The 27967-nt window shown below is 44.6% G+C and overlaps 1 protein-coding gene across 4 annotated transcripts in view; it reads right to left on the bottom strand.

The window, feature by feature from the left end:
* LOC141132932 (C4b-binding protein alpha chain-like) overlaps positions 1–27967 on the bottom strand; it is a 126182-nt gene that overhangs the window by 96306 nt on the left and 1909 nt on the right. For all 4 annotated transcript variants that reach the window (XM_073621967.1, XM_073621942.1, XM_073621950.1 and 1 more), the window contains exons 2-3: positions 15761–15851; positions 8596–8787 (exon numbers count right to left, since the gene is read on the bottom strand). In XM_073621967.1, coding sequence (XP_073478068.1) covers positions 8596–8787; positions 15761–15830 — 262 coding nt within the window. In that variant the 5' untranslated portion in view covers positions 15831–15851. The remainder of the gene's footprint in view (positions 1–8595; positions 8788–15760; positions 15852–27967) is intronic.

Below are 27967 nucleotides of genomic sequence, written 5' to 3'. Positions count from 1 at the left end.
TTGATGGTGCCAAGTCAGCAGATGACCATACTGTCTGGATAGACTGGGTCTAAGGAGGTATGTCAAAGCGGCATTTGATCAGAACAGTAGGCACCTCTAATGCCATGTACACACGATCGGAATTTCCGACAACAAAAGCATGGATTCTTTTCCGAAGGATGTTGGCTCAAACTTGTCTTGCATACACACAGTCACACAAATGTTGTCGGAAATTTCGAACGTAAGAACGCGGTGAGGTACAACACATACGATGACCTGAGAAGAAGGAAGTTCAATAGCCAGTGCCGCTCCTTCTGCTTGATTCCGAGCATTCGTGAGCTTTTGTGCTACGGACCGCTGTCTGCCCGGCACTTACTCCATCTTGGTGGTGAGTCAGGCAGCGAACTGTGGGACAGCTCCTGTGTCCTCCATGCTTCCCCCTTCTCTCTTCTTCCGTTCTGCTAGGCGTCCAATAGGGGCGCCTGTGCCTTCAGCCAATCAGGTGACGAGTATTAGACCTGCGCTTTCTGATTAGCGGAGAGGTGATTCAGTGTTAGAAAAGCAAATATTCATTTGCTTTTCTAACACATCTGGGTGGACTCTGAGCGTAAAGCTCTGCGCTCCAAGTCCACCTTTTTGAAGCCTATTAGAGCCTATGGCTCTAATCAAGTGCTTCAAAAAAAAACTCTTTCTTTTTCCATCTTTACTCTCCCCTTCATTTTTTTCATTGGCATTTATGTATTTTTCCAGACATTATGAGGCATCCTCTCCTGAAGAAGTGGTTGTAACCATGAAACGCGTAGAGAAACATGTGATGCAGTCATGTTTTTACTATCTGGATATATAGTGGAACCTCGGATTGCGAGTAATTCGGTTAATGAGTGTTTCGCCATATGAGCAATTATTTTGTAAAAATTCGCACTCGGTTTGCGAGTGTTATCTCGCAAAAGGAGCAGGATTCAAGCCTATGTGGTTAGCAGTACCGCATTTGGCCAGAGGTGTGGGGGTGCCAGTGACACTCGGAGCCGTTCGGAAATACTCGGAAATACTCAGAAATACTCCTTTCCCGAGTATTTCCGAACCTTTCCGAGGCTTTCCGAGTGCACCCGAGCCATCTCCGAGTATTTCCCCCCCACCTCTGGCCACATGCGGTATTGCATGCAAAAGAAGTCAATGTGGAACAAATTATCTTAGTTTCTATTGACTTCTATGGGGAAACTCGCTTTGATATGCGAGTGCTTTGGATTACAAGCATTCTTCTGGAACGGATTATACTCGTAATCCAAGGTTCCACTGTATTATGTCATACCATTTTTTGATGTTTATTACCCCATGGAGAAAATATTACTTAGTTCAGATTGGCTTTTGAATGTGCTATCTCTATTTCTGTGAATGTATATTAAGTATCTCACACAAGTGAGTACTCCCCTCACATTTTTGTAAATATTTTATTATATCTTTTGAGACAACACTAAAGAAATTACACTTGCATACGCCGCTTACAACAGTCTGCATGACTGTTGTCCCAGAAGTATACCTCTTCTAAAGATGATGCACAAGAAAGCCCGCAAACTGTTTTCTGAAGACAAGCAGACTAAGGACATGGATTACTGGAACCATGTCCTGTGGTCCGATGAGACCAAGATAAACTTATTTGGTTCAGATGGTGTCAAGCATGTGTGGCAGCCACCAGGTGAGCAATACAAAGACAAGTGTGTCTTGCTTACAGTCAAGCATGGTGGTGAGAGTGTCATGGTCTGGGGCTGCATGAGTGCTGCCGGCACTGGGGAGCTACAGTTCATTGAGGGAACCATGAATGCCAACATGTACTGTGACATACTGAAGCAGAGCATGATCCCCTCTCCTCAGAGACTGGGCCGCAGGGCAGTATTCCAACATGAGAAGGACCCCAAACACACCTCCAAGACGACCACTGCCTTGCTAAAGAAGCTGAGGGTAAAGGTTATGGACTGGCCAAGCATGTCTCCAAACCTAAACCCTATTGAGCATCTGTGGGGCATCCTCAAACGGAAGGTGGAGGAGCGCAAGGTCTCTAACATCTACCAGCTCCTTGATGTCCTCATGGAGGAGTGGAAGAGGACTCCAGTGGCAACCTGTGAAGCTCTGGTGAACTCCATGCTCAAGAGGGTTAAGGCAGTCCTGGAAAATAATGGTGGCCACACAAAATATTGACACTTTGGGCCCAAATTGGACATTTTCACTTAGGGGTGTACTCACTTTTGTTGCCAGTGGTTTAGACATTAATGGCTGTGTGTTGAGTTATTTAGAGGGGACAGCAAATTTAGTTATACAAGCTGTACACTCACTACTTTACATTGTACCAAATTGTTGTTTCTTCAGAGTTGTCACATGAAAAGATATAAAAAAAAATACTTACAAAAATGTGAGGGGTGTACTCATTTGTGTGAGATACTGTATGTGCAGTATATTCATGCTATGTGTATTTAAATATATGAGATTTTTTTTACAGTATTTATCGCAATATGCTATGTTTACGATCCATGTCAATAAATATGAATTTTTCATTTATTGCCTGTCATTTGCCTCATGCAAAGTCCCATCCTCTTCCTTATTTTCCTGAACCAGGGATGGAGGCATGCTTCATTTAAAGTCCCAAAACTTGTTTCTTATGAAATGAAGAACAGGGACGGACCGGACCCCTGCTGCGAGCCTCATCCGGCAGCAGTGTGAACCCAGCCTAAATCTACAACTTAAAATAACAGATGGAGATCCTGCCACATAGGTCTTTGTTTAGGCACTTTCTATTACGAAGTTACGGTTGTCTCCTGATTGTATCCCAGTGTTGTCAACCTGTTATATGCGTTCCTCATAAGTGGCCATGCTGACACTATGGGGTTGATTTGCTAAAGGCAAATAGTCTGTGCACTGCAAGTGCAGTTGCTCTAATTCTGAGAGGAACATGCCAGGAAAATAAAAAACAGCATTTTTGCTTGCACATGATTGGATGATAGAAACCAGCAGAGCTTCCCCTCATTTCAGAGATTCCCCTCAGATCGGGAGCAACTGCACTTGACTTGCATAGTATATTTGCCTTTAGTAAATCAACTGCATTGTCTCCGAAAGCCAGCCCAAAGCAATGATACGCAGCCAACACCCGAGCAAGTGAATGTAGACAGGTCACTAAAAAGACGGGAATATCAGCAGCTCAGAAAAAGGAATCTAAAAAGGTGAAATCAGTATAAAATTCATTGTAGCAGAGTTCCGGGCCCCCAGAGGTCTAATGGTGACCTCAAGAGTTAGGGAGAGCTGACATCCTTCCTTGTAAAGTGGGTTACCAGGCATGGTGGGTGTAATGCAAGATGAAATGATGGGCGCCAGTCACTTTTTGAATGCGAATAAGAGATTTATTGTCTCTTAAGAAGAACTGTGGGAGAGCGGGCCAGGACACCTTTAAGTAGATGCAATGTTAATTAGCAGACTCCGAAACACTATAGGAAGACAGCTATACAGGGAAAGGCCTCCAGCCGGATGCCATGTCTGTATAGGTAGGACTGCTGTCTCCTATGGCACTGAACTTGTAACAGTCCCCTATCTCACAGTATCCCACTGTAGGTCTTCAATCACTGAGCTCTCAGTCTCTCACTAGATGTCCAGATCCCAGTGGTCACCTCCAGGCGGCACAGAACCCCGATCACCTGACTCCACCCAAATAAATAGGCTCTCCCAGCAGGCCAAGGGACTAAAGAAACCCTTGCCTATTGGCTGAGACACCCCATCCATTCATGATCTGTTCTTGCTATGCCCTTGTCTATCTAATGTCACAAGCCACAATGCCACCTAGTGACAGAAGAGAAAAGTGCAGCAATTCCAGAATTAGAGGGAAGTCAGTGGATCTCCTAACAATCAGCCAGGACAATTACTACCTGGCAAACTAAATTTGTTAGCAACCCTGCCTAAACACCAGGGTGCTACATTCACAAAAAGCAAAAAATTGTAATTGTTAATGATACACAGTGCTTAGAAAATAAAATGTCCCGTTAGGCCCCTTTCACACGGACGCTTCTGTGCAGCAGATTCCGCTTGCTCAGTGGGGGATCGCTCCGCTGATCCCCGCTGAGCAGTTGGATGACAGCTCCTGTCCGCTCCGCTGTGCAGAGTGGCCACAGACACCACTCCTCTGTGAGAAAATTGGATGGAAATGGACCATCTGTCCATTTCCATCCGATCGAATCCGCCAGACAGATGGAAAATAGGACCACCATCCGTCTGTTTTTTGCGGGTAGGATCGGATAGCGGCGGGTGTCGGCGGACATGCGCCGCTCCTTAGAAGAGACTGGAGGGTCCGATCAGGACCGCCTGAAAAACTGACAGGCAGACCTGATCAGACAGCCCATGTGAAAGGTTAAGATATTATTTAAAGTGATTGTAAAGTTGTTTTTTTTAAACAAAAAATATGTCATACTTACCTGCTTTGCGCAAGGGTTTTGCACAAAGTACTTTGCACAAAGTAGCCCCGATCCTCCTTTTCTGGGGTCCCCCGGTGGCACTCCTGGTTCCTCCTCTTTATCGAGTGCCCCCACGGAAAACCGCATTGCATATGGGCACCCGTGCGGGCATGCTTCCGAGTCCCGCTGCTGCGTCTATTGACACAGACAGTAGGACTCGGTCCCGCCCGCGGCTCCCATGTCACTGGATTTGATTGACAGCAGAGGGAACCAATGGCTCCTGCTGCTATCAGTCTATCCAATGAGGATCCGAGACAGCGGCTGGAGCTGCTGGGCTCGTGCTCGTCACTGGAATGATCGGTTTCAGTTAAGTAAAAGGGGGGCTCTGGGGGGCAGCTGCAACACAGGTTTTTCACCTTCAATCATCAGAGGGAATAGCTTTTAAACCTAATACAAAATGTTTTTTTGTTTTTTTTTACTATATTAGATCAAAAATATTCTTCCATAATCACCTTTACAAAGCCAGGACTGATATAAATGGAAAGAACTGGGGTGAGAATATGTGACTATTATATATTAAAACCTAATTCCGACAGATACTGTACAAAAAGCACAAGTGAATGCAGTCCTGTAATCAATATGGCAGTGTAAGTACCCAAATCTGACAGTATCAGCTTCTTGCAGTCTACTTTACAGCAGAGCTCAGAAGAGGTAGGGAGAAAAATGAATTACTGAAACATCTCCTTTAATGCAGCGAAAGCCTGCATTCCAGCACTATGGAAAAGTACTGTACCCCCAATAAAGCACATTGTTTTGCTCAAATTAATGAGATCCAAGTGATGGATAACTTGACTATGATGCTTAGGGAACAAGAAGAAAAGCACTGGAAAGTTTGGACTCCCTATTTCTTTTATAGAGGTCAAACAATGCTAGCTTCCCGACCATAGGCCAAGGTGATATATTGCAACACTCTTTTTACTTCCTGGAGGTAAAAGGTTCCTAAGGGTTCCGCGCCAGGGGGATGGGTGGGTTTCTCACCCCTACCCACCCTTTCACCCTCCTTCTTTGCTTCCGCTGCCCCTTACTGTTCCTTCTCTATCCCTCTCTTGTCATCCATTCCCTCCCACTTTTTATCTATCTTTTCGTGTGGGGTTAAGTGTTATGCCGTGTACACATGGGCGGACTTTTCGACCGGACTGGTCCGACGGACTTTTTCGCGAACGGACTTGCCTACACACGATCACACCAAAGTCCGACGGATTCGTACGTGATGACGTACGATCTGACTAAAATAAGGAAGTTGATAGCCGGTAGCTAATAGCTGCCCTAGCGTGGGTTTTCGTCCATCGGACTAGCATACAGACGAGCGGATTTTTCGACCGGACTGGAGTCCGTCAGACAAATTTGATTTGTTCCAAATCTAAAGTCCGTCAGATTTTTGACCGAAAAAGTCCGCTGCAGGTCCAATGGAGCCCCCACACGGTCGGATTGTCCGCCGGATTCGGTCCGTCAGACCAGTCCGGTCAAAAAGTCCACCTGTGTGTACACGGCATAAGTTTTCCCCTGTATATTGTAAAAAAGAAAAAAGAAAAATGCATAGAAGGAAACGGTATACTCCAAGGGTATGTATGAGCAGCTCTGCTGAATACACATATCCAATACTATTCATAAGTGGTAGCTGGTGGGTTTTTCTCTTGGGGGGGTGGCAAACAAGCACCCAATACTTCGGTATTGAAATTATGTAATACCTTTACTTGCGTTAAATACAATGCACTTATAGCATTACAATTTGATGCTTTGACCGCAGGTGCCTTGTCTCCGCCTCCGCGCCCCTCCCAGGCATTTGGGATTATCCCACACTGTGACTCCTCGTAAGCCACGCATCAATTGGTGGGCTCGCATCGCTGGTGTGCCAGCTGACTGGAGACTTCCAGTGGGAGTGAGTGGAGGGAGGAGATTAGAGGACCTCTGTTTCAGGAGATATCGCACAATACAGTGTGATCGGTAACTTTATAGACAAAATGTTCAATATATAGCATTCCATCTTGTGGTTAGGTCTATGAATTTCAATATATGTATAAATATTTCTACAGCTTATTAATCCTCTGATGATGACCCGGCGGGGTCGAAACGCGTCAGGATTTGCTCAACATCATCAACTTTCTTTAGCGCTTGTTAATCATGTAAAATTGTGTCCTTTCCTGTATTATTGCTTTTACATCTCCTGTACCACAGTCCATATTTTATCATCATTTTTTGATATCATGTTAATAATAAAAATCCAATTAATCTCCAATCATATGTAGTATTTTTTCCACCCCTTTGCTGCTAAAAAACCCCACACGGGGGACTTTTTCCTTTTTCCTTTTTATACTTATGGGGGTGTGCAGCATTCTCTTGTCTCTTGCAGTGTCTCCCCCTGTTTATAGCAAACAAGCACCCTTCCTCCGGGCGGCCGATGGCACGGCACTGACACCAACCCCCCCCCTCCAGGAGGCCGGCGGCGCGGCAGTGACACCAAACCCCCCTTCCGCGAGGCCGGCGGTGCGGCACTGACAACCCCCCCGGGCAGCCGGTGGTCAGGCACCTTCCTGATCTAGGGCTGGCAGACTGTGGTGTCCTCTCCTCCTCTCCTGGGGTGCGGGCAGCGACTCCAGTGTCTGCTCCTCCCGTGGCTTACTCCGCCGCGTGTCTCCTCTATTCCTCCTAAGAGCTAGGCATCCAATTGGCCAAAGCGTCAGGCAATCCTATCGGGAAACAGGTCTCACAACCTGCCTCCTGATTGGCGGGGAGGAACTTTTGTGTGAAAATAACACAAATTCATTCGCTATCGTTACACAACTGGGTGGGATCAGGGCACAGTGCTCTGTGCCCCGAGACCACCCTTTTTTGAAGCCTATTAGAGCCTCTAATCAGATGAACCCCCCATTGAAATCCGTAGTCCGGCGCCCTGATAAGTAGATCAGGGGGCCGGACGCATGGATGGGGGGGTGGATGGATGGGCCACCACTGCTATTCACACCTGAGTCCAACACCTTCGTATTTGACTTTTTGTTTTGGTGTACAATGTTGTCTGCCGATATGCATGTGTTGAAGCATATGGTATACCGCTTCCCAGGGGCGGATCCGGGGGGGGCAATTGCCACCCCGAGAAAATTTGTTGCGGGCCGGGCGGATGAGAGAGCTGCTCCACGAGCGGCGCGGTTTGCTGGTGGATGGCGCGGTTTGTGGGCGGGCAGGCCGGGCTGCCGGGTCAGTGAGTGGGCGGCTTAGTGTAACCGCCCTGCATCCCTGCAGTAACTTCCGCCCTCACTGTGCAGGCAGCGTGAGCAGCAGAGAGATTACATTATCTCTCTGCTGCCTGACTCTGGGAGTCTGGGACACAGCAAGTGACAATTCGCAATGTGTGGCAGGTGACGTGGCAAGTGACAATTCGCAATGTGTGGCAAGTGACAATCCGCAACATATGGCAGATGACATGGCAAGTGACAATCTGCATCTGGTGGCAGGCAAGTGACAATTCGCAACGTGTGGCAGGCGACGGTGGTAAGTGACACACTCGGGGCTCCCACTGATTCTGCATTATGGTGGGTTGAACCATTTCATTTTATATTACAATGTAATAATAGAAATAATGCGCTTCATTGATCCTGACACCATAACAACCATGGTGCCATGATGATTGAAGCGCCAACATCAGCTATTTCCCCGATAAATTGCCCACAAAAAACATATTTCTGACAGTGCCCCTCCCGAGACAAGACTCTGGATCCGCCCCTGGCGCTTCCTCTAAATAAAGAATAGAGAATTAGAATAAAGAGGGGTAGGGAGAAGCAGCACAAGCAGCCAATCAGGTGTGATGCAGTGCACGGAACATGATGATAAGAACTGGGAGAATAGAGAGACAGAAAGATGAGCTTATCAGTGTGCTGCTTCTCCTTTCACTGTCCAGTCACAGATGAAGAACAGAACCCTTCCTCTCCCAGGCATGACTGTAATGTATGGCCGGGCTTTGGGAATTTCAGTACACGATGGACATGAATACAAACTCTTTGGCAGGTAGGACAGTGTCTGTATATTTAGCTGTTTGCCGGAAGTTCAGCTTTATCAAATCAATGTAATACATAATATCCTTGTAATGTAAAACAGTTTAAAACCAAAAGAAACTGAAAAGTAAATGTTTGCTTACATTGGCAGAATTCATCATAGGCGGACCATTGGGAGTCCTTCAAGCAAGTAACATAATTTTTAGCTCCTGGCCTTCGTATAAATCCAAGATGGCAATCGTATCTCACAGTGGATGCTACAGCAAAATTCATTTGATCTGCAAACTCTGGTTTTAGCATTCCATAGGGAATCTTTGGAGGCAGTCCACAATCACCTGTCAATAAAACATAAATACTTTTTTTTTTTTGCACAACATCATAAAATATCATCTCTATGATACTTACCTCCTGTTTGGTGATATCCTTCCAGAAAATTTGGCAATAGTTCCAGGTAACATGGAGCAGATACTTTGATAGCATTATATCTTATGAACATCTATATTTTTTCAAAATTCATTAATGTAATTTGTTGGGATTCTGGAAGAAAAGCTACAACAGTACTCCTCAATGCCCTCTAATGTTGCTCCAGTTGGCTCATGCTGCTTCAAGGTGCTGGTTGGGTTTCATGAATGCTTATCAGGCTCAATCCTGGGACTACAACAAAATGGACCCCACTGCACACTGTTAAGGCACACCAACGTCCTCTATGGTTAAGCCCCAAACTGGGTGAAATGCATTAGAGGAGAGTTCTCCCACAGGTGGAGACCAAGCTTTAATCACTTCTACATAGTCTATGACCGTTGGTGTGCCTTAGCAGCGTGCAGGCGAGCGCCATTTAGTTGTTTTTTGGATTGAGAATATTGAGAGTATGGTTTTAGCTCAGAGTACTTTCTTGTAGTTTCATTGTGTGACTAGGACTCTTCATAAGGAATTTGTGATTTTATCATTACATATCATAATCATATGCAACACGTGCAAAGAGGCTGGTTCCAGAGGCAACACCATTAGGGTTTTTAATTATTCTATATGGCAAAGCAGCAGGATGTGATGGTTCATTTATTGGTTTTATGTAAGGGATTTCAGACTGTATTCCGGGGGCCCACCAGATTTGTAATTCTGTGTGGTAAGTCTTGTGATTTGCGCACATCGGCAGGGCCATATTTTCTATAAGGCATGATAGGCTTATGTCTATGGGCGCCACTCTGTTATTTTGACAACTAAATCTTGCTTTGTCACAGGAGCAATGGCATTGCCTCTATATGAAGGAAGACTGCATTTCAGGCCTAAAAAACAAGAAGGCAACTTCCAGAAGTCCAGAATACATTTGTTGATATCATCCAATACAGGGAAAATCCACCTGCTCCTCTTAAATGTGTTTCACTCCTTCTGGAGTTAGTCATAGGGAGGCCTAGTTCCAGGTCTAGTTTATACAGAAGCCACTGTCAAGACTCCTAAATGAATGTAAACAAAGCCACATGCTTGTGTATATAGCGTTTCCAGAGCTTCTGCAGACCAATTTTTAGCTGTCAAAATGACAGCGGTCCCAGACACTTCAGTCACCCCTGATAGCGGCTCCTTGCACAATTGCACTAAAAAGTATGAACAACAAAGAACTTAAAGTGTTACTAAACCCAGGACCCTGCATTCACTGTATGTGGTCTCCCACAGTACACAGAACATGGAAATGCAATAATTTTAGTAAATATAAACTGCTAAATACCTTTTCTCATCAGCAGTATATAGCAGTCTTGTGACTTCTATCAGTGTCCGGTCTAGCACTGGTTGAAGCTTTGTAGGAGGGGTTTACATTCTCTTCTGAATGTCCTATGAGGGTGCATGACCCCTGACCCTCTGTCTGGACAGTGTTGATTGGCACTGTGCTGATCACATGAACCTTCCCCAAAAACAAAACCAAAAACTTTCTAGCAATACAAATCAAACTGAGCATGTGCAGAATGCCCCCAAGGCTCTGTGCTATCAGGAGATGGATTGGAGACAGTGGAAGAAGGGGAGGATCAGAGAAGACAGAATCAAACAGCTTTTTTATACAATGCGGAGGATTAACCCCTTAGATTCCACAGTGAGTATAACAAGCATGCTTTACTGCATATACAGACTGATTTTACTGTTGTAGGTTTAGTAACACTTTAAGGAATAGAAGATCTGAAATGGTCTGTATTTTGGATGTTGCATTGATTTAATGCCTGTTGTACTAGAAATGTTTAAGAACTGACTATAAATTATGCCTTTCGTTGAGAGAAAACCTCTGGTGTGATTTTTGTGGAGGGACCTGGCATGGAATGGTGTGCGAAGTCTTGCGATGTGTGCAGCAGCTTCCTTCCTAAAGATGGAAAGAGTTATGTGATGTAGAGTTGGTGGAGAAAGACAGTGTGAACATGCTGCTCCCATCAAAATAACTCTGTAGTCAGTGCAGGTACAGGGGCCACTGGCAGGTGAAAGAACATTATCCTTCCAATGTGGGGTCCTGTAAATTAACCACCTCAGCTCTGGTAGGCTTTACCGCCTTTCATGACCAGGCCATTTTTTGCTATGGGCGTACCTGTACGTCCCTTTGAGTTACCCTGCCGCAAGTTCCGTGAGTGTGATTGCGGGTCTGGCGGACTCAATGTCCGTGGGGATACCCGCGATCGTCACACGGAGCTCAAGAAAGGGGAAATGCTAATGTAAACAAGCATTTCTCTGTTCTGCCTAGTGACACTGACACTGATCAAAGCTCCCTGTAATTGGGAGCGGTGATCAGTGTCATGTCACACAGCCCCTCCCCCCACAGTTAGAATCACTCCCTAGGACACACTTAACCCCTGCAGCGCCACCTGGTGGTTAAACCCTTCACTGCCAGTCACATTTACACAGTACTCAGTGCATTGCATTGATCTCTGTATAAATGTGAATGGTCCCAAAATAGAATAAACGCCTTTCGTGATTTTTTTTTTTTTTTTTACCAAAAATATGTAGAAGAATATGTATCAGCCTAAACTGATAAAAAAAAAATGTTTTTTTTATATATTTTTCGGGGATATTTATTATAGCAAAAAGTAAAAAATATTGCTTTTTTTTCAAAATTGTCGCTCTTTTTTGTTTATAGCACAAAAAATAAAAACCGCAGAGGTGATCAAATGCCACCAAAAGAAAGCTCTATTTTTGGGGAAAAAAGGACGTCAATTTTGTCTGGGTGCCACGTCGCACCACTGCGCAATTGTCAGTTAAAGCGACGCAGTGCCGAATGGCAAAAAGTGCTCCGGTCTTTGGTCAGCCAAATGGTCCGGGGCTTAAGTGGTTAACGCTGTGCTACTTTAAATAGTATTTGCACGGTCATGCAACAATGTAACTTTAAATCATTTTTTTCACCCTACAAATAAAGCTTTCTTTTGGCGGTACTTCATTATTATATAAACAAAAAAAAAGGAATATTTTGAAAAAAAAACAATATTTTTTACTTTCTGCAATAAAAATGTAATTTTTTCATAAATTTTGGCCAAAATGTGTTCTGCTACATTTCTTTGGTTAAAAAAATCCCAATAAGTGTATATTAATTGGTTTGCATGAACATTATAGTGTCTACAAACTATGGTATATACAGCAGATAAAATAAGTACTGAACACGTCACCATTTTTCAAGGTAAATATATTTCTAAAGCTGCTATTGACGTGAAATTTTCGCCACATGTCAGTAGCAACCCATGCAATCCATACATACAAAGAAACCAAAACAAAAAAGTTCAGAAATTAAGTTTTGTGTACTAAAATGGAGTTACAGAGGGAAACAGTATTGAACACACGAGGAAAAAGAGGTGCAAAAAGGCATGGAAAGCCAAGACACCAGCTGAAATCTATCAGTAATTGGAAAGCAATCCTGCCCCTTGCCAGTGCAACTTAATATCAGCTGGTTCAGTCTCAATTGATGGCATATAAAAAGATGTCTCATTATCTCTCAAGACCTTCACAACCTTAGTGTTGCAAAACATACTGATGGAATTGGTTCCAGAAGGCTTTCTAAACTACTGAATGTTCCAGTGAGCACTGTTGGGGCCATAATCTGAAAGTGTAAAGAAAATAATTTTACCATAAACCGGCCACAACTAGGTGCTCCTCGCAAGATTTCTGACAGAGGAGTGAAAAGAATTATCAGAAGTGTCCAATACCCAAGGACCACTTGTGGAGAGCTTCAGGGAGACCTGAAATTAGCAGGTACAATTGTTTCAAAGAAAACAATATGTAATACACTCAACCTCCATGGCCTGTATACATGCTCACCACGCAGGACTCAACTGCTGAAGAAAAAAAGTTCTAGCTAGTTTGCTGCACAACATTTGGACAAATGTGTAACGTGGATAATCCACGCTACCCCCAAGGTAATTGTGCTAATAAAATTAAATAAAAATTGTATTTAGTATCAAACCAGTGAATTGACGGTGCTGCAACTAAAAAACTGGAATATTCAGAAAAATGTGTACATAATGGGCATAATGCCCCGTACACGATAGGATTTTCCTACGGAAAATGTGTGATAGGACCTTGTTGTCACAAAAAATTTGAGAGCTGGTTCTCAATATTTCCGACAACAAAATCCGTTGTCAGAAATTCCGATCATGTGTACACAATTCCGACGAAAAGTGCCACGCATGCTCGAAATCAAGCAGCAGAGCAGCACTGGCTCATTTTTCTCAGCTTGTCGTACGTGCTATACATCACCGCGTTCTTGACGTTCGGAATTTCCGACCAACTTTGTGTGACCACGTGTATGCAAGACGAGTTTGAGCCAACATCAGTCGGAAAAAATCCATGGATTATGTTGTCAGAAAATCCTATTGTGTGTGTGTATAGGGTATTTGAATGCCATAATACACACCATTTTTGGAGGTCAAATGGCACTGCACATCACCCCAAAAACACCCCCATACCAGCAGTGAAGTTTGGAGGTGGAACATCATGGTGTGGGACTGTTTTTCAGCACATGGTAGAATACGGAGAAGGAAGAATGAATGGAAAAATATACCAAGAAATTTTTGATAAAAATCTGCTGTCATCTACCAGGATGATGAAAATGAAACGAGGGTGGACATTTCAGCAAGACAATGATCCCAAACACAAAGCCAAGGAAACTCTAAATTGATTTCAAAGAGAGAAAATAAAGCTGCTAGAATGGCCCAGCCAACCACCTGACTTGAATCCAATAGAAAATCTATGGAAAGAACTAAAGATCAGAGTTCATATAAGAGGTCCACGGAACCTTCAAGATTTGAAGACTGTGTGGAAGAATGGGCCAAAATCACACCTGAGCAATGCATGTGACTAGTTTCTCCATACAGGAGGCATCTGGAAGATATCATTACCAACAAAGGATTTTGTACAATGTATTAAATACATTTCAGTTAGCGTGTTCAATACTTTTTCCCCGTGTCATTCCATTTTATTACACATAACTTCATTTCTGAACTTATTTGTTTTAGTTTCTTTGTATGTATGGTTTGCATGGGTTGTTACTGACATGGTGAAAATTTCATGTCAAAAGCACCTTTAGAAATCTAACACTAACTGACACTGAGTGGGAGCTGACTAACTGGCACTGAAATCACCAGCGACACTTATACAGTGATTAGTGATAACACTGTCACTGTACTAATGACACTGACTGGGAAGGGATTAACATCTAGGGCAAACAAGGGGTTAAATGTGTGCCTAACAAATGTTAATTTGTGTAAGGTGTGCTGCTTTTTACTATCAATCTCTTTGTTTCTTAAGAAACAGAGATCATTCCCTCTGTACAGAGTCCTGTGTAACATAGTAGGTGAGGTTGAAAAAAGACACACGTTCATCAAGTCCAACCTATGTTTGTGATTATATGTCAGTATTACGGTACATTGTATATCCCTGTTGATTGATCAGCAGGTCCCAGCTATTAATCATTGGCCGGGACCTGCTGACAGACTCCCACTGTGTACAATCACAGCGGGTGTCGGTGGCAGGGCTGCTGTTAGAAATCATAGGGCCCCGTACAGCCTACCTGGCAGGGCCACCCCTCCCACCCCAATATATCAAATATATAAAAACTATTGAAACTATTGTTTTCACAAAAAATACACTAAAATCATTATTAGTAGACACAAACATAACAGAGAACCAGTGTGAATTAGCCCTTTTTTCATAGTTTTTTTACATTTTGTAAAAAAACAGTTTACATTTTTTAAATTATTTTATTTTATCATTTTTACAAATTATTTATTACAATGTTAAAATTTTTTTTTTTTTTTACAATGTTTTTTTTTACAAGACAGGAAAGCTGGCAGTGCTACAAGAGGGGGGGGGGGCTCAGCACAGTGACAGGGGGGGCACAATGGTGGGGATAAGAAGTAGGCAGAACAGGGAGGGGGATCAGTAAGGGGGAAGCAATTACAGGAACAATGCCCTGTGTCTGTGTCTCTCCCTGCAGCTTGCAGGAGGGTGAGAAACTGGCTTTCAGCTGCTGCAGAGAGCCTCACCGATTCCTCCTGCTGTTCGACAATGCATGCGTGCCCTAAACCCAGGAACAGCCACTGGTGGAAGGAAAGAAAATAACTTGATTCCCCCATTAACACAGTCAGTGTTGATGGGGGAATCCCTTCCGCAGCGCTATTGTGTCATGGCAGCAGAGAACCTTCCTGATCGGTACTTGGGTACAATCAGCCTGCCCATAGAGGGATTGAATTTGATCCATCCTTGGCCAGCTTAATCCTGTCACACCCCACCCCATATAAAGGAGATGAACAAAGGCAGTAATATTTGATGTCCAACCTAGTTGTCAACCATGGCTTTTCCATATATACAGTGTAGAAGTCAGTGTAGTCCCAGGAACAGGAAGTGTGTTATCTGCATGATTACCAAGCGAAAATAAAGGGGCCTGAAAAGAAAATTAATAAACTGCAATATATGATATTTATGTTTTTGGCTCAAGATGAAATTTACAGAACCCCTCAGCACTTCATCTGCATGGATGAAGTTGGATTGATGGAATCATGGATCGCAGATCCACTTAGCACCTCGCAAAATGCATTTCACTGTTTTTCCAACTTGACAGGTCTGAATAATTTTCAAAATAGCAAACAGTTTAGAATTTGTTCAGAAAAGCCATGAAGTAAGACTTTGGGAAGCTGAGTCACCTAATGCCTGGTCTACATATTGACAACTCTGTGTAATTAGGATCAGGCTGGATTATTTTGAGTGAAACTCAGGCGTCATTTTCTTGTAACAGCATGTTAATCATATCTGGATGGTATAATAATTAATTATCTTAAGTCTGTTTTTACTCACAGTGAACAGCGCTGATGAAGGAGTGAAGTAGAATGAGCCACACTACGGATGAAAGACACTTTCTCTCCATTGTTTAAAGGTGATCCTAAATCTATAAGAAAAGACAAAATTTGTAATTCAGCTCTGGGCCAATTCTGACACTTCTTACACACATGTAAAAATCTACATTTTTTTTTTTTGCTACACAATTACTTAAAACCCCCAAGCATTATATATATATATATATATATATATATATATATATATATATATATATATATATAATATTTATTTATTTATTTATTTTAGAACAGATCAAAACTGGTAAAAAATCACGGGCTACAGATATGAACGTAGGCTAAGACACATGGGGGGGAGGGAAAACTTTAAGGTATTAAATTCGAACCATTCCCTAGACCAGTGATGGTGAACCTTGGCACCCCAGATGTTTTGGAACTACATTTCCCATGATGCTCATGCACTTTACAGTGTAGTGCAGCATCATGGGAAATGTAGTTCCAAAACATCTGGGGTGCCAAGGTTCGCCATCACTGCCCTAGACACAAAATACATAAATAAAGGACAAAAAGGAAGGGGAAGCCAACTGTATCAGGCATTATCTATAAAACTGTTAACATCCCAATTAATGTTCAAACCATGTGGAACATGACTCTTAAGGGTATATATCCGCCTGGTTTCCATCTTGGACAGCTCTCTGACCATGTAACTCCCCCTCCAATGGGGAACAAAATGATCAGTTTCCATAAAAAGTGTACCAGATGGATCTCTATTACTTAAAACCCCCAAGCATTATAGATATATATTTTTTTAGAAGATGCCCTACATAATAAAATGAGTGTTTCAATTTTTTTATATCATACCGTATTTGCACACTGGCTTTTATAGGGTTTAACATAGTTCAAACGTGCAAAGAAAAACAGTAACATTCTTGTAAATATAATGCTACGAGAGATAAAATAAGGAAATAGAATAATAATAATGCTTCACTCAAAGAGTGTGATATGAAAATTAAGGATGTTTCCAAGATAGAATTTACATTAAGCATATGTATCATATAAAGTGATTACAGTAAACAAGAATAACATATATAAATAATAGGGGTTAAGAAGATAAGGAGATGAAATAAAATGTATTATAAAGTTTGAAGGACAGTAAGGTTCGTTAAAGTTAGTATATCAAAGAAAAGGGAGCGAGGTAGCTAGGGGAAATTAATAGGTAATTCCAGGGGTAAATTCCTGCAATATGGCCTGGCTTTATCTGGAGATAAAGTAATATTCCCAACTATCTCTAATAACTCACACTTCAAGAGAGTCGATTAGTATATAAAGGAGGTATTAACTGCGCAATGTTTAAGGTAAGGGGATAAAGAAGTGGGATGTGAGAGATCTTCCTGAGAAGATCACTAGTTCAAAGTAGTAAATATGGAATATAATAGTGCTGTAGGTTATAGGTATAATGTCTTCAAAGAAGAAATAACGAGTTATCGAATCCTGAAGGTAGAAAATGTTCAAACTATGGTCTCCATAAGGCTTCATATTTCGATACATTGTCAAGTAAGATTGCTTCGTTTTTTGCGTGAATCATGGACTGAGTTATGCCCTGTACACACGATAGGATTTTCCGACAACAAATGTTGGATGTGAGCTTGTTGACGGAAAGTCCGACCGTGTGTATGCTCCATAGAACATTTGTTGTCGGAATTTCCGCCAACAAGTGTTTGAGAGCAGGTCCTCAAATTTTCCGGCAACAACACTTGTTGTCGGAAATTCCGAGCATGTGTACATAAGTCCGACGCACAAAAGTCCACGCATGCTCGGAATCAAGCAGAAGAGCCGCACTGGCTATTGAACTTCATTTCTCTCGGCTCGTCGTACGTGTTGTATGTCACCGCGTTCTTGACGTTCGGAATTTCCAACAACATTTGTGTGACCGTGTGTATGCAAGACAAGTTTGAGCCAACATCCTTCGGAAAAAAATCCACGGTTTTGTTGTCTGAAAATCCTATCGTGTGTACAGGGCATAACTCTATTTTTAAATGACAAAATACAGACTGGGTCAGATTTCCATGCTTTCGCAATGGTCTGTTTAGCCGCTGTGGTTACGAAGAACACATTGGCTTTTCAAACGCATATTTCCACCACCTGTAAAATAATCCAGCAGCTCTTTAGCTGCTCGGATTATTTTTACTTTGTTCAGCTTCGCTGGCTCTAAAAATGATATCTTTCATTCATATCGTAGCTGCAGCGATGACTGAGATATCACGCGATGTACCGGTGCATGGCTGGTCGGCAAGTGGTTAATGTAACATATAATGCCTGTATCGCAAAGGGTGCAAATAGGCGTGAAGTTTGAAGCTCATCTAAACCCAAGAAAACAATGAGGTTGATATACGTAAGACATTTACACATATTTTCTCTAGTAAATGTGGTAAAGCTCCACTTTGTAAAGAATACCGAATCAGGTGCAAGGAAAATCCCCAAAAAGTATATTTTCTTGCACATGATTGGATTATGGAAATCAACAGAGCTAAGCTCTAGGCAAAACGAATGCAACTGCACTTGCCAGTCTATTTGCCTTTAGTAAATCCACCCGAAATTAATATATTACAGCCTACCAGTTTTCAGGTGTAGCAAATCACATTTTTTAAAGGTTTTTTTCCTTTATTTTCTGTGATCCTACCTGTCCTAAGGTGAAAACATTCTACATTATATCTAGTGAGAAGCAGTGTTGTCATCCTAGGACAAGACAACACGTCCCCCTCTCCTCATCTCTGTAACATATAGGGGAGGTGTTCTGTATTTCCCAAGAGAAATGGGAAGGCTAATAACATTGAGAATTCAGTTCAGTGCACCGATTACAAGCACACTGGATTTCTGGCAAGATCAGCATGTCATTTCTGTATTTGCAGAACATGTACTTAAAAAAAGAAATCTCATTCAATTATATGTTTGTTCTTGGATTTAGACATTCGGATCCAGTAAATGGTGAAAGAATCAAACATTCACTTTTTTTTTTTTAGAAATGCATATATTTATCCCAAAGGTAGAACAGCCAGAGTTCAGGTACCTTGATGAAAAGCAGACAATTGCCTAATGGCTTGTTTAAACTTGCATTAGTCCTCTGAAGAGTGATCCAGGATATATCACTTTTTAAATGTCTTTTGACAGATTGTGAAGAGGTGTTGTATCGCTTTCTCATGGCCTGTTTTAACCACTAAAAGCCTGCACAACCCTGTGGCCCTGTTCTTTTGAATGGGTTGCATTCAGCAGGTGGTACTGCCTTTCGAACACGACAAGATAATTGGTACCACATCATGGCATGTATATACCTTTGTACAGCTGCATTTGCAGCTTGAGGGGGGGCGCCTAAAAATGCTGCTTACAGTTTACTATAATTACAAATCATGCTAAGCTCTGGTTATCAAAGAAAAAGTGTCATTGTGACCGGTGAACACTTCTCTGTATTTTTATGTATTTTAAAACATATGTAAACCCAAAAACAAGAGTGCAATAAATAGCAGCTTACCAGTCCTTAGGTAGTGGCTGCATTCGTTTTCTTTTTCAGGCTTTCTTCCCTTTATTTTCACCTGGTGATCCTGCCAGTAAACGACTTCCTGTCCTAGGGTGACAACGTTTACTCACTGTACTATATCTATGGAGGAGCAGTGATCCCACCCTAGGCTGCTTTCCTAATCTCCATTATACAGGGAAGCCCGGAATGGTAATGGAAATATGGAATGGTAATGAAGGGCTGGGCATGACAAGGTGGAACAGGAGACAACGGAGGGTTAAAAATGGAAAGGAAGTAAGAGGGAGGGGATTGAAGTTAACTTTAGGGGTGGAGAGATATAAAAGGAATAGGCGGGGTTTAAGCAGGAGCAGTGTGAGGAGACAGACAAAGGGGAAGTTGCCACAGGGGGAGAGAAGCTTTTGCAGCAGCATGGCAGACATTGATTTGATCCTAGCAAGGCTGAGGACGGCGGCGGCCACGAGGGGACAGGAATGGCTACAGGCTCAGGTAGCTCCATTGCTCCTAGACGAAGCGGGGGGGTCCGGCGGGGGGGGGAAGCGACGCCACGCGCCAGGCGGTCTAGGCCGCCTGAGCGTTTTTCACCAGGCCCCTCATCCAGAACAGCTCGCCCTAATAGGAGCCCGGGAACGGACCCGTCGGCCCCACCAGCAAAACGGGTGGCCGCCGTCACCCCTGGGGGGACCGGGCGGAATCCTCCACAACGGCGGAGCGCGGGGGGCGGGGCTTCGGGCCGTTATGGCGCCCGGGCTTCGCCACCCAGAAGACAGGACAGCAGCAGAACGGTCCCCCCCACAGCACAGGCATCTGCTAGGGGGGAGATCCGACGGGGGAGGAGCAGGGGCACGGCTGGAGGTCAGCTACCAGACGCTGCTGGCAGCCCCTATGCAGCCAGGATCGGAAGAGAGCCAGTGGAAGACAGTAGGAGAGGTCCAGGGGCCAGCAGAGGTGACAGCAGTGTGGGACAGCAGAGCACAGCAGCAGGTGGTCGCAAGGAAAGGGGGAGAACAGCCACAAGATGGGAATCCACAGCCCCTAGGCAAGCTTCACCTGGGAGGTTACTCACGCCGATGCTCCAAGCCACGGAAGTTCGGTCGGAAGGAGAGCTGTCGGGTTCGGATGAGGACGTGCGCCAGGACATCGCGCCTTCTGGAGGATCCAGTGCAGCGGCGATGGGAAGCAGACCCAGTCAGCCTGGTGAGTCACATGTTTTAACTGATTCTGTTATCAATGTTGATGGTGGTAATTGGTTAGATAGGGGTGATGGGGGGGACACCATGGCTCCTGGGGGAGTTCTAGGGGCCGTGGCGGGGGGATCGCCTGGCTTAAGGGGGACGGGCGTTCAGCCTGTCGCCGCTGGGACAGGGGGAACATTGCAGGAATTGTTGGGAGGATTAAGGGATTTGGTGCAACGATTTGCAACCAACCAGACGGCGCCAGCGATAGTGGCGCCGTGGGTTGGAGGGCAGGTGGAGCAGTCGGGTGTTGGGGGAACAACGGGGACAAGGGGTGAGGCTGTCGCCGACTCAGACGCCGGGGTGGCGGAAAACACCGCCACGGGGGAATCTGCAGTGGCGGTCAGGAAGGATGTGGTCAGGATAGCGGATGCGGCTAAATGCGAAGTGTACGTCTGCTATGAAGGCCCGCTGGGAGCACACTTAAAACAAGAAGTGCGGGAGAAAATAGTAAAAGGTGAGTATGTGGAAATTTTTTCCTTGTTACCGTTAGAGAAGTTCAACTTGGATAGGGTAAAGCCGGACGATTCCAAAAAAGAAGATGAGGAGAAGCGAAGGTATCGTCTGATCCCTAGGACCTTTAGTAATTGGTTGCAGGCGTTCGCCATTATGGCGAGCGTAATTGGCGAAAAGAACCCGGAGCATTGCTCTGCGTTGTTTTGCTACATGGATGCCATAGGCGAGGCACATAGGGTGTATGGGGGCACTGCGTGGCTTCGATACGATGAGCAATTTAGGCAACGCAGGGCGGTGAGGCCGGCGCTTAGGTGGGACCATAAGGATATAAGCTTATGGATGCGTTTGATGTCTTCCGCCAGGGCACCAAACCAGCCTTTTCATGGGGGGGCCGGGGGATCGTCTACCTCTGGACTCCCGGCCGGGAAAAAATTTGGGGTGTGTTGGCAGTTTAACGAAGGATCCTGCAAGTTTGGGGGATCCTGTCGTTTTAAACATGAATGCTCAGGATGTGGGGGGAACCACGCGTTGTCACGCTGCTTCAAAAGAGGAAAGAAGACAGGGGAACCTGCTCAGAAGAGGGATAACGCCAGTGAAGGAGGTAAGGATGCGGCCTTTTTTAAATAGGTACCCGGACAGAGAGGCAGCGAGGGAGTTGGGGGAGGGTTTTTCAGTGGGTTTCAGAATTCCATGTTCTCTGACAGCTATACCTCCGATGGCCAAGAACTTGCGGTCTGCACTGCAGAATCCTGGGGTGGTTTCGGAAAAACTGGCCAAGGAGGTTGCGTTGGGGCGAATGAGTGGGCCTTTCGCAACTAAGCCGTTACAGAATTTAGTAGTGTCACCGTTGGGAGTGGTGCCTAAAAAGGAACCAAACAGGTTTCGCCTTATTCACCACCTTTCATTTCCAAAAGGGGCGTCTGTGAATGATGGTATCAATCCTGAAGATTGTTCAGTGTCGTACACATCGTTCGATGCAGCGGTGGGATGGGTGAGACATTACGGTCAGGGGGCACTCATGGCAAAAGCAGACATTGAGGCGGCATTCCGTTTGCTTCCAGTACATCCGGACAGCTTTTGGCTGTTGGGTTGCTGTTGGCAGGGGGAGTTTTACGTCGATCAGTGCCTGCCAATGGGTTGCTCGATATCTTGCGCCAAGTTTGAGCTGTTTAGCTCATTTCTTGAATGGGTGATTAGGGATGTGTCAGGGATGGATTCTGTGATTCATTATCTGGATGACTTTCTCTGCGTGGGGCCTCGTGAGTCCAAGGGGTGTGCGATTCTGTTGGCAACCTTGGAACACATTGCAGGTAAGTTTGGGGTACCATTAGCAGCGGATAAAACAGAGGGCCCGACGACAGTGTTGAGTTTTTTGGGCATCGAAATAGATACCAGAGACATGGAGTGCAGGTTGCCAGGGGATAAGGTGGACGGGTTAAAAAGGGATGTCAGGGATTTGATGGGACAGAGGAAAGTGCAGCTGCGGCAATTACAATCCCTTTTAGGTAAGTTGAATTTTGCGTGTCGCATTATTCCAATGGGTAGAGTTTTTTGCCGCCGGTTGTCAGCTGCCACAGCGGGGATACAGTCTCCGACTCACTTTATCAGGCTTACCAGGGAACATAGGGAGGACTTGAAGGTGTGGCACACGTTCCTGGAAAGCTACAACGGGCGCTCGGTGTGGATGGAAGGACCGGTAAGTAACTGTGACATGGATTTGGTGACGGACGCCGCGGGATCTACGGGGTATGGGGCTTTTTTCCAAGGGCAGTGGAGTGCGGAGGCATGGCCTGATTTTTGGGTAGAGTCGGGATTTACCCGGAATCTGGTGCTTTTGGAATTATTCCCGGTGGTATTAGCAGTAGAATTGTGGGGGGAGAGATGGCGGAACTTGAAAATACGTTTAAATTGTGACAATATGGGGGTAGTTCAGGTCATCAATCGGCTATCGGCATCATCCCCGCCGGTAATACGATTGTTGCGTCACCTGGTGTTGAGGTGCTTACAAATTAATGTTTTTCTATATGCTGTGCATATCCCGGGCGTAGACAATACTTTGGCTGATTCCTTGTCTCGGTTCCAGTGGGACAGATTCAGGGAGCTGGCGCCCGCCGCGGAAACAGAGGGGATTCCTTGTCCGGGGTGGCTTTGGGAGACGGTATTGGAATCGCCGCAGGATGGATCAGGAAATCGGTGAGTGGGTCGACATGGGCGGCATATGAAAAAATATGGTCGGAATGGGCCACGTTTACACGGCTGGCGGAAGCCGGGCTGGGAGAACAGGACTTGAGGCTGTTGGTAGTGTATTTTGTGTCACGACACATGGAAGGGGGTGGTTCAGTGTCCGCAATTGAGCGGAAATTGGCGGGGTTGGCCTTTCTGTTCAAGTTGCAGGGCCTGACTGATTTTACCAAGGATTTCTGGGTAAAACAGGCCTTAAAAGGTTATAGGAAGAGCCATGCGAAGAAGGATTCGAGGAGGCCGGTATCTTTTTCATTATTACAGGTATTGTGTAATAAGTTAGGTGGGGTATGTAAGTCGGGTTATGAAGTGATTTTGTTCAAGGCGGTTTTTTCTATCGCGTTTTTTGGAGCGTTTCGGGTTGGCGAGTTGGTGAGTCCAGCAAAACAAGTAGCAGGGGGTTTGAAGATGCAGGATGTGGAAGTAAAACGGGATAGGGTGTTGCTGAAACTGGGCAGGTCAAAAACAGACCAAGCCGGAAAAGGGGTAAAAGTGCAACTGTTCAGGTTACCAGGGTCGGGAATTTGCCCGGTTCAAGTAGTTGAGGAATTTCTGCTAATTCGCCCGGTCGGGGAAGGGCCGTTGTTTGTGCATGAAGATAGAACTTTCTTATCTAGGTTTCAATTCATTGCAGTGTTCAGAAAATGCATTGGGGCTGCAGGATTGGATAGTAGGCAATTCGCCTCACACTCCTTCCGTATCGGGGCGGCTACTGAAGCTGCCAGGTGTGGGTTGGATGAGGCAGCAATCAAGAGGATAGGGAGGTGGGAATCCAGGAGGTTCCAGTCTTATGTGCGCCCTCAATTGTCATCAGATGCGATATGAATAAAAAAAAAAAAAAAAATAAAAAAATAATATACATAGATATTTTATGATTACATGCATTTGAGGACAAGGGTAGGGGAAGTGCACATGTTTCAATTTGTTTTTTGTTGTGTTATGTCTTTGCAGATGGGGGTCAACCACGCCTCGTTTGGATCTTGGGGCACTCCTATGTTTTCTGGGGTGCAAAAAGGGGGGACGTCAGACCAGAAGGCAGGCAACTGGGGATTTCCAGGAGGGAGGCATGTATTCGCTGGTTGGGCTTTCCAGGCATGGGGTGGGGTAGAGTGGTTCAGGAATTTGAACGATACACTCGACTCGATAGACCCCCGGATGTTTTAGTGATACATGCAGGAGGGAATGATCTGGGGGTCCGATCTACCAGGGAACTGGTGTCGGCCGTCAAGTGTGATTTTTTGGCACTTCGGGTGGCCTTCCCGGGCATGATCATAGTTTGGTCTGACATAGTGGCAAGGACGTCATGGCGCATGGCTAGATCGGTACCTAGGATCAACAAAGCCAGAATTAAAGTAAACAAAGCAATTGGAAAGTTTGTGGTTAATAATGGGGGATTGGTGGTGAGGCACACGGAGTTGGAGGTTAATGTGGGGATGTACCTAAGGGGAGATGGGGTGCACCTTACCGCAGTAGGCATTGATCTTTGGGCTCTCGGGCTTCAAGATGGCATTGAGAGGGCATTGCGGGTGTGGAGGTGCCCTTAAGGCTAAGGGGTCATCCTTGCGGGCTGTGGCGGCATCTTTGGTCTCTGATGGTGGTAAAATGCAAAGAGGTGATGGTAAATGGTGGGGGGCTTTCAGTATTCTGGGCCCCTCTGGTGTGTTCTGTTCTGACAGCGGAAGGCGAGGCTGGAAGACAGATGTTACACTGCGGGAAGGGTGTTGTCACCGAGCTGTTTTTAAATACGGCTGGTGGCCTGGTATGGTAAATTATGTACCGCAGTGTATGGTGTTTGGTGAAGTTGTTAAAATGGAGGAGATGAAGTTAAGAGTGCCATCAGAAGACCAAAGATTGGGAGGTGTAAGAACTGTCAGTTAAAAGTTATACATAGTTGTACAAAATGTTCATTAAAAGAGTTATTTAAAGTTATTTAAAAATTGGTTTTATATTTTATAATAAAGGAGGCTGCTATGGCCGGTTTTTTACTCCAAAATAACTCCTGTGTGCGTTATCTAATTATTATAGATAAGAAAGGGAAAGGGGAGTAGTAAATAAAGAGTGGGTAGTGGAAGTTGGGGACATTAGTTCCTACACTGGTCAAGGAATTGTGGGAATTTCTAATTTACAGAAGATAGCTGAGAAGGCTGATAACATTGTTTGAGATTTCCGTTCAGCAAACAGGAAGTGACAAGGACACTAGCTTTCTGGCAAAGTCCACAGGTATTTTTGTAAATATTCTTAGCCTGAAAAACACAAAACGAATGCAGCTGCTACATCTAAGGACTGGTAAGCTGCAATATATTCACTTTCTGTTTTTGGGTTTAGATATACCTTAAAGTGGATGTAAACCCAATGTCATCCTTTCTAAACTACTGCCATAGGGGTTATCTATAAGGATATACATGCCTCCTGCATGTATCTATACCTGTCAAATGTCTCCTCTCTGTCTGTTATGAGACCCGAAAAACTGCATATTCTGTGGGTGGGTCTGTTGTCTGGAGCTCGGTGGGTGGAGTTGTGATGTCAGTAGACTCCCCGCCCACCTCTACACTCCCCTTGTCAATATGCATTTTCTCCTGTGTATTTCTAACACTGAACTTCTGCTATGATCTCTAACATCCAGTGAAAAGACAGGAAAGTAACCACATGACTTCAGCATGCCAAATAGTGCTGAGGTGTGGAACAGCCAATCCTTGCAGAGCTGCTAAAGAAAGGAGTGGGGGAGGGAATTAAAAAATACTGCATGTGTCATAGGCTGTCACTCACAGCAAGGGGGAGGATTTGACAAAGTTTTTCTCAGTTTGTCAAGATTTATCTCACTGAACAATAAAAGAGGATTGCTCAGAGATGGATTAACTCTGTGTGGCAAGACTGGGCTCAAATGATAGGAAATCTTATACTCTACAGTATGATATATAAAAAAAAATAATACATTTTTTTTTTTTCGGGTTTACATCCACTTTAATGACTTGACACACGATCACACCAAAGTCTGACGGATTCGTACGTGATGAAGTACTAAAATAATGAAGTTGATAGCCAGTAGCCAATAGCTGTCCTAGTGTCGGTTTTTGTCCGTCAGACTAGCATACAGACGAGCGGATTTCTGGGTCTGGCGGAGTTACGACGTAAAGATTTGAAGCATGTTCCAAATCTAAAGTCCGTCAGATTTGCGACTGGAAAAGTAAGCTGAAGGTCCGGTGAAGCCCACACCCAGATTTGGTCCGTCAGCGTCCGTCAGACCAGTCCTGTCGAAAAGTCCGACCGTGTGTACGCCCCATTAGATTCTTCAGACAGCAGTTGTCCTTACACAGAGTGCAAGGAGTGACTTCACCTCCCATCCCTCCAATTGACATTAATAAGGATTACATTTGGTACAGAAAAGCTACTGCATTTGGATAGTCTGCACTGGTCTGATCCCATCAGACATTAACTGCTGATAAGTGCACTCCCCCTGGTTTACTGCATGGGCATAAAGGGTTGTAGCTGCCCCCGTGGACATCCACCAGGTCTTAGGCATCTGTGTAAGAGGCCTAGTGGATGATCTAGCTCTGCAGTGGGACCAGTGAATGTTCATGTAGTTTTGTGAATACAGAAGAGCTAATCGCAAAGGAATTTTATTAACAAGGATTTTAAACTCTACCTTACATCATTAGATGCAGTAGTGTATTTAGGTTTTGTGCTGCCCTGGGCCTGACTAAACTCGTGCACCCCCTAATTTACATGTGACCCACCCCTTCCTGTCAATGCCACAACCTTTGCTGTTTAAGACCCACCATGAAATTTTCGATTGGGGACACTAGTTCTGAGGGCCTGGTTCACTTCCTATTTGGCTATGGGGCAGGAAGTGAAGGGAAATCTCTGCAATGGGACAGGGATGGTAAAAAATAAACTGACAGGGGTTATAGCCCTCCCTTACTCTATCCAAAATGAAAATAAAAAGTGTTGCCTATAGTTCTACTATAAGCAAAAATTTCTGATAATTTTTTGGAGAGAACTAAAAAGATACAACCATGCCAATGGTGCAGCAGAAAACATATAGCACAGTGAGGAAGGTTTGTGGTCCAGGATGAGGGAACAGTCAAAATTAGAAGCGGCACCCCCCCCCCACACACACACACACAGTTGCGGAATGCCAGCCACTCACATACTGGAACCAGTGCTGCTGCTTTATGGGGGCGCTAGACTAATTTGCCTCTCAGCCCAGTCCACCACATAAGACTGGTGCTACACTAACAATGTAGCGCAAGCCGGTGGGGACTCTTAATGGAAATAATAATGATAATGGAAAAATTGGGATCAAAAATTGATTTTTCCATTTTTTTCAAAGCTGTTTTTTTGTTTTTTTCTGAAAAATTGGGGAAAAAAGAAGTGGAATACATACTTTTAAAATGATAATATACCTATCACATGGTATTCAAACAAACTATATAACATGAAGACCTTAATGAAAGATTTCTGAGACTTTATGTAAAGTCTTAAAGCGGGGTTCCACCCAAAAGTGGAACTTCCGCTCATCTGATTCCTCCCCCTCTCTGGTGCCACAATTAGCACCTTTCAGGGGGGAGGGGGGTGCAGATACCTGTCTACTACAGGTATTTGCACCACTTCCTGGAATAGACTCCCGCGGGAGTCACGCCCCTTCCCGCACCCCCCCTGCTGTCTCCTGGGAAACACACAGGTCCCAGGAGATAGCGGGGACCACTTAGGACGCGCAGCATGACTCGCGCATGCGCAGTAGGGAACT

The sequence above is a fragment of the Aquarana catesbeiana genome, linkage group LG01 (assembly GCF_042186555.1).
Source record: "Aquarana catesbeiana isolate 2022-GZ linkage group LG01, ASM4218655v1, whole genome shotgun sequence".
Classification (NCBI taxonomy): domain Eukaryota; kingdom Metazoa; phylum Chordata; class Amphibia; order Anura; family Ranidae; genus Aquarana; species Aquarana catesbeiana.
This window is presented reverse-complemented; position numbering and strand designations above follow the sequence as displayed.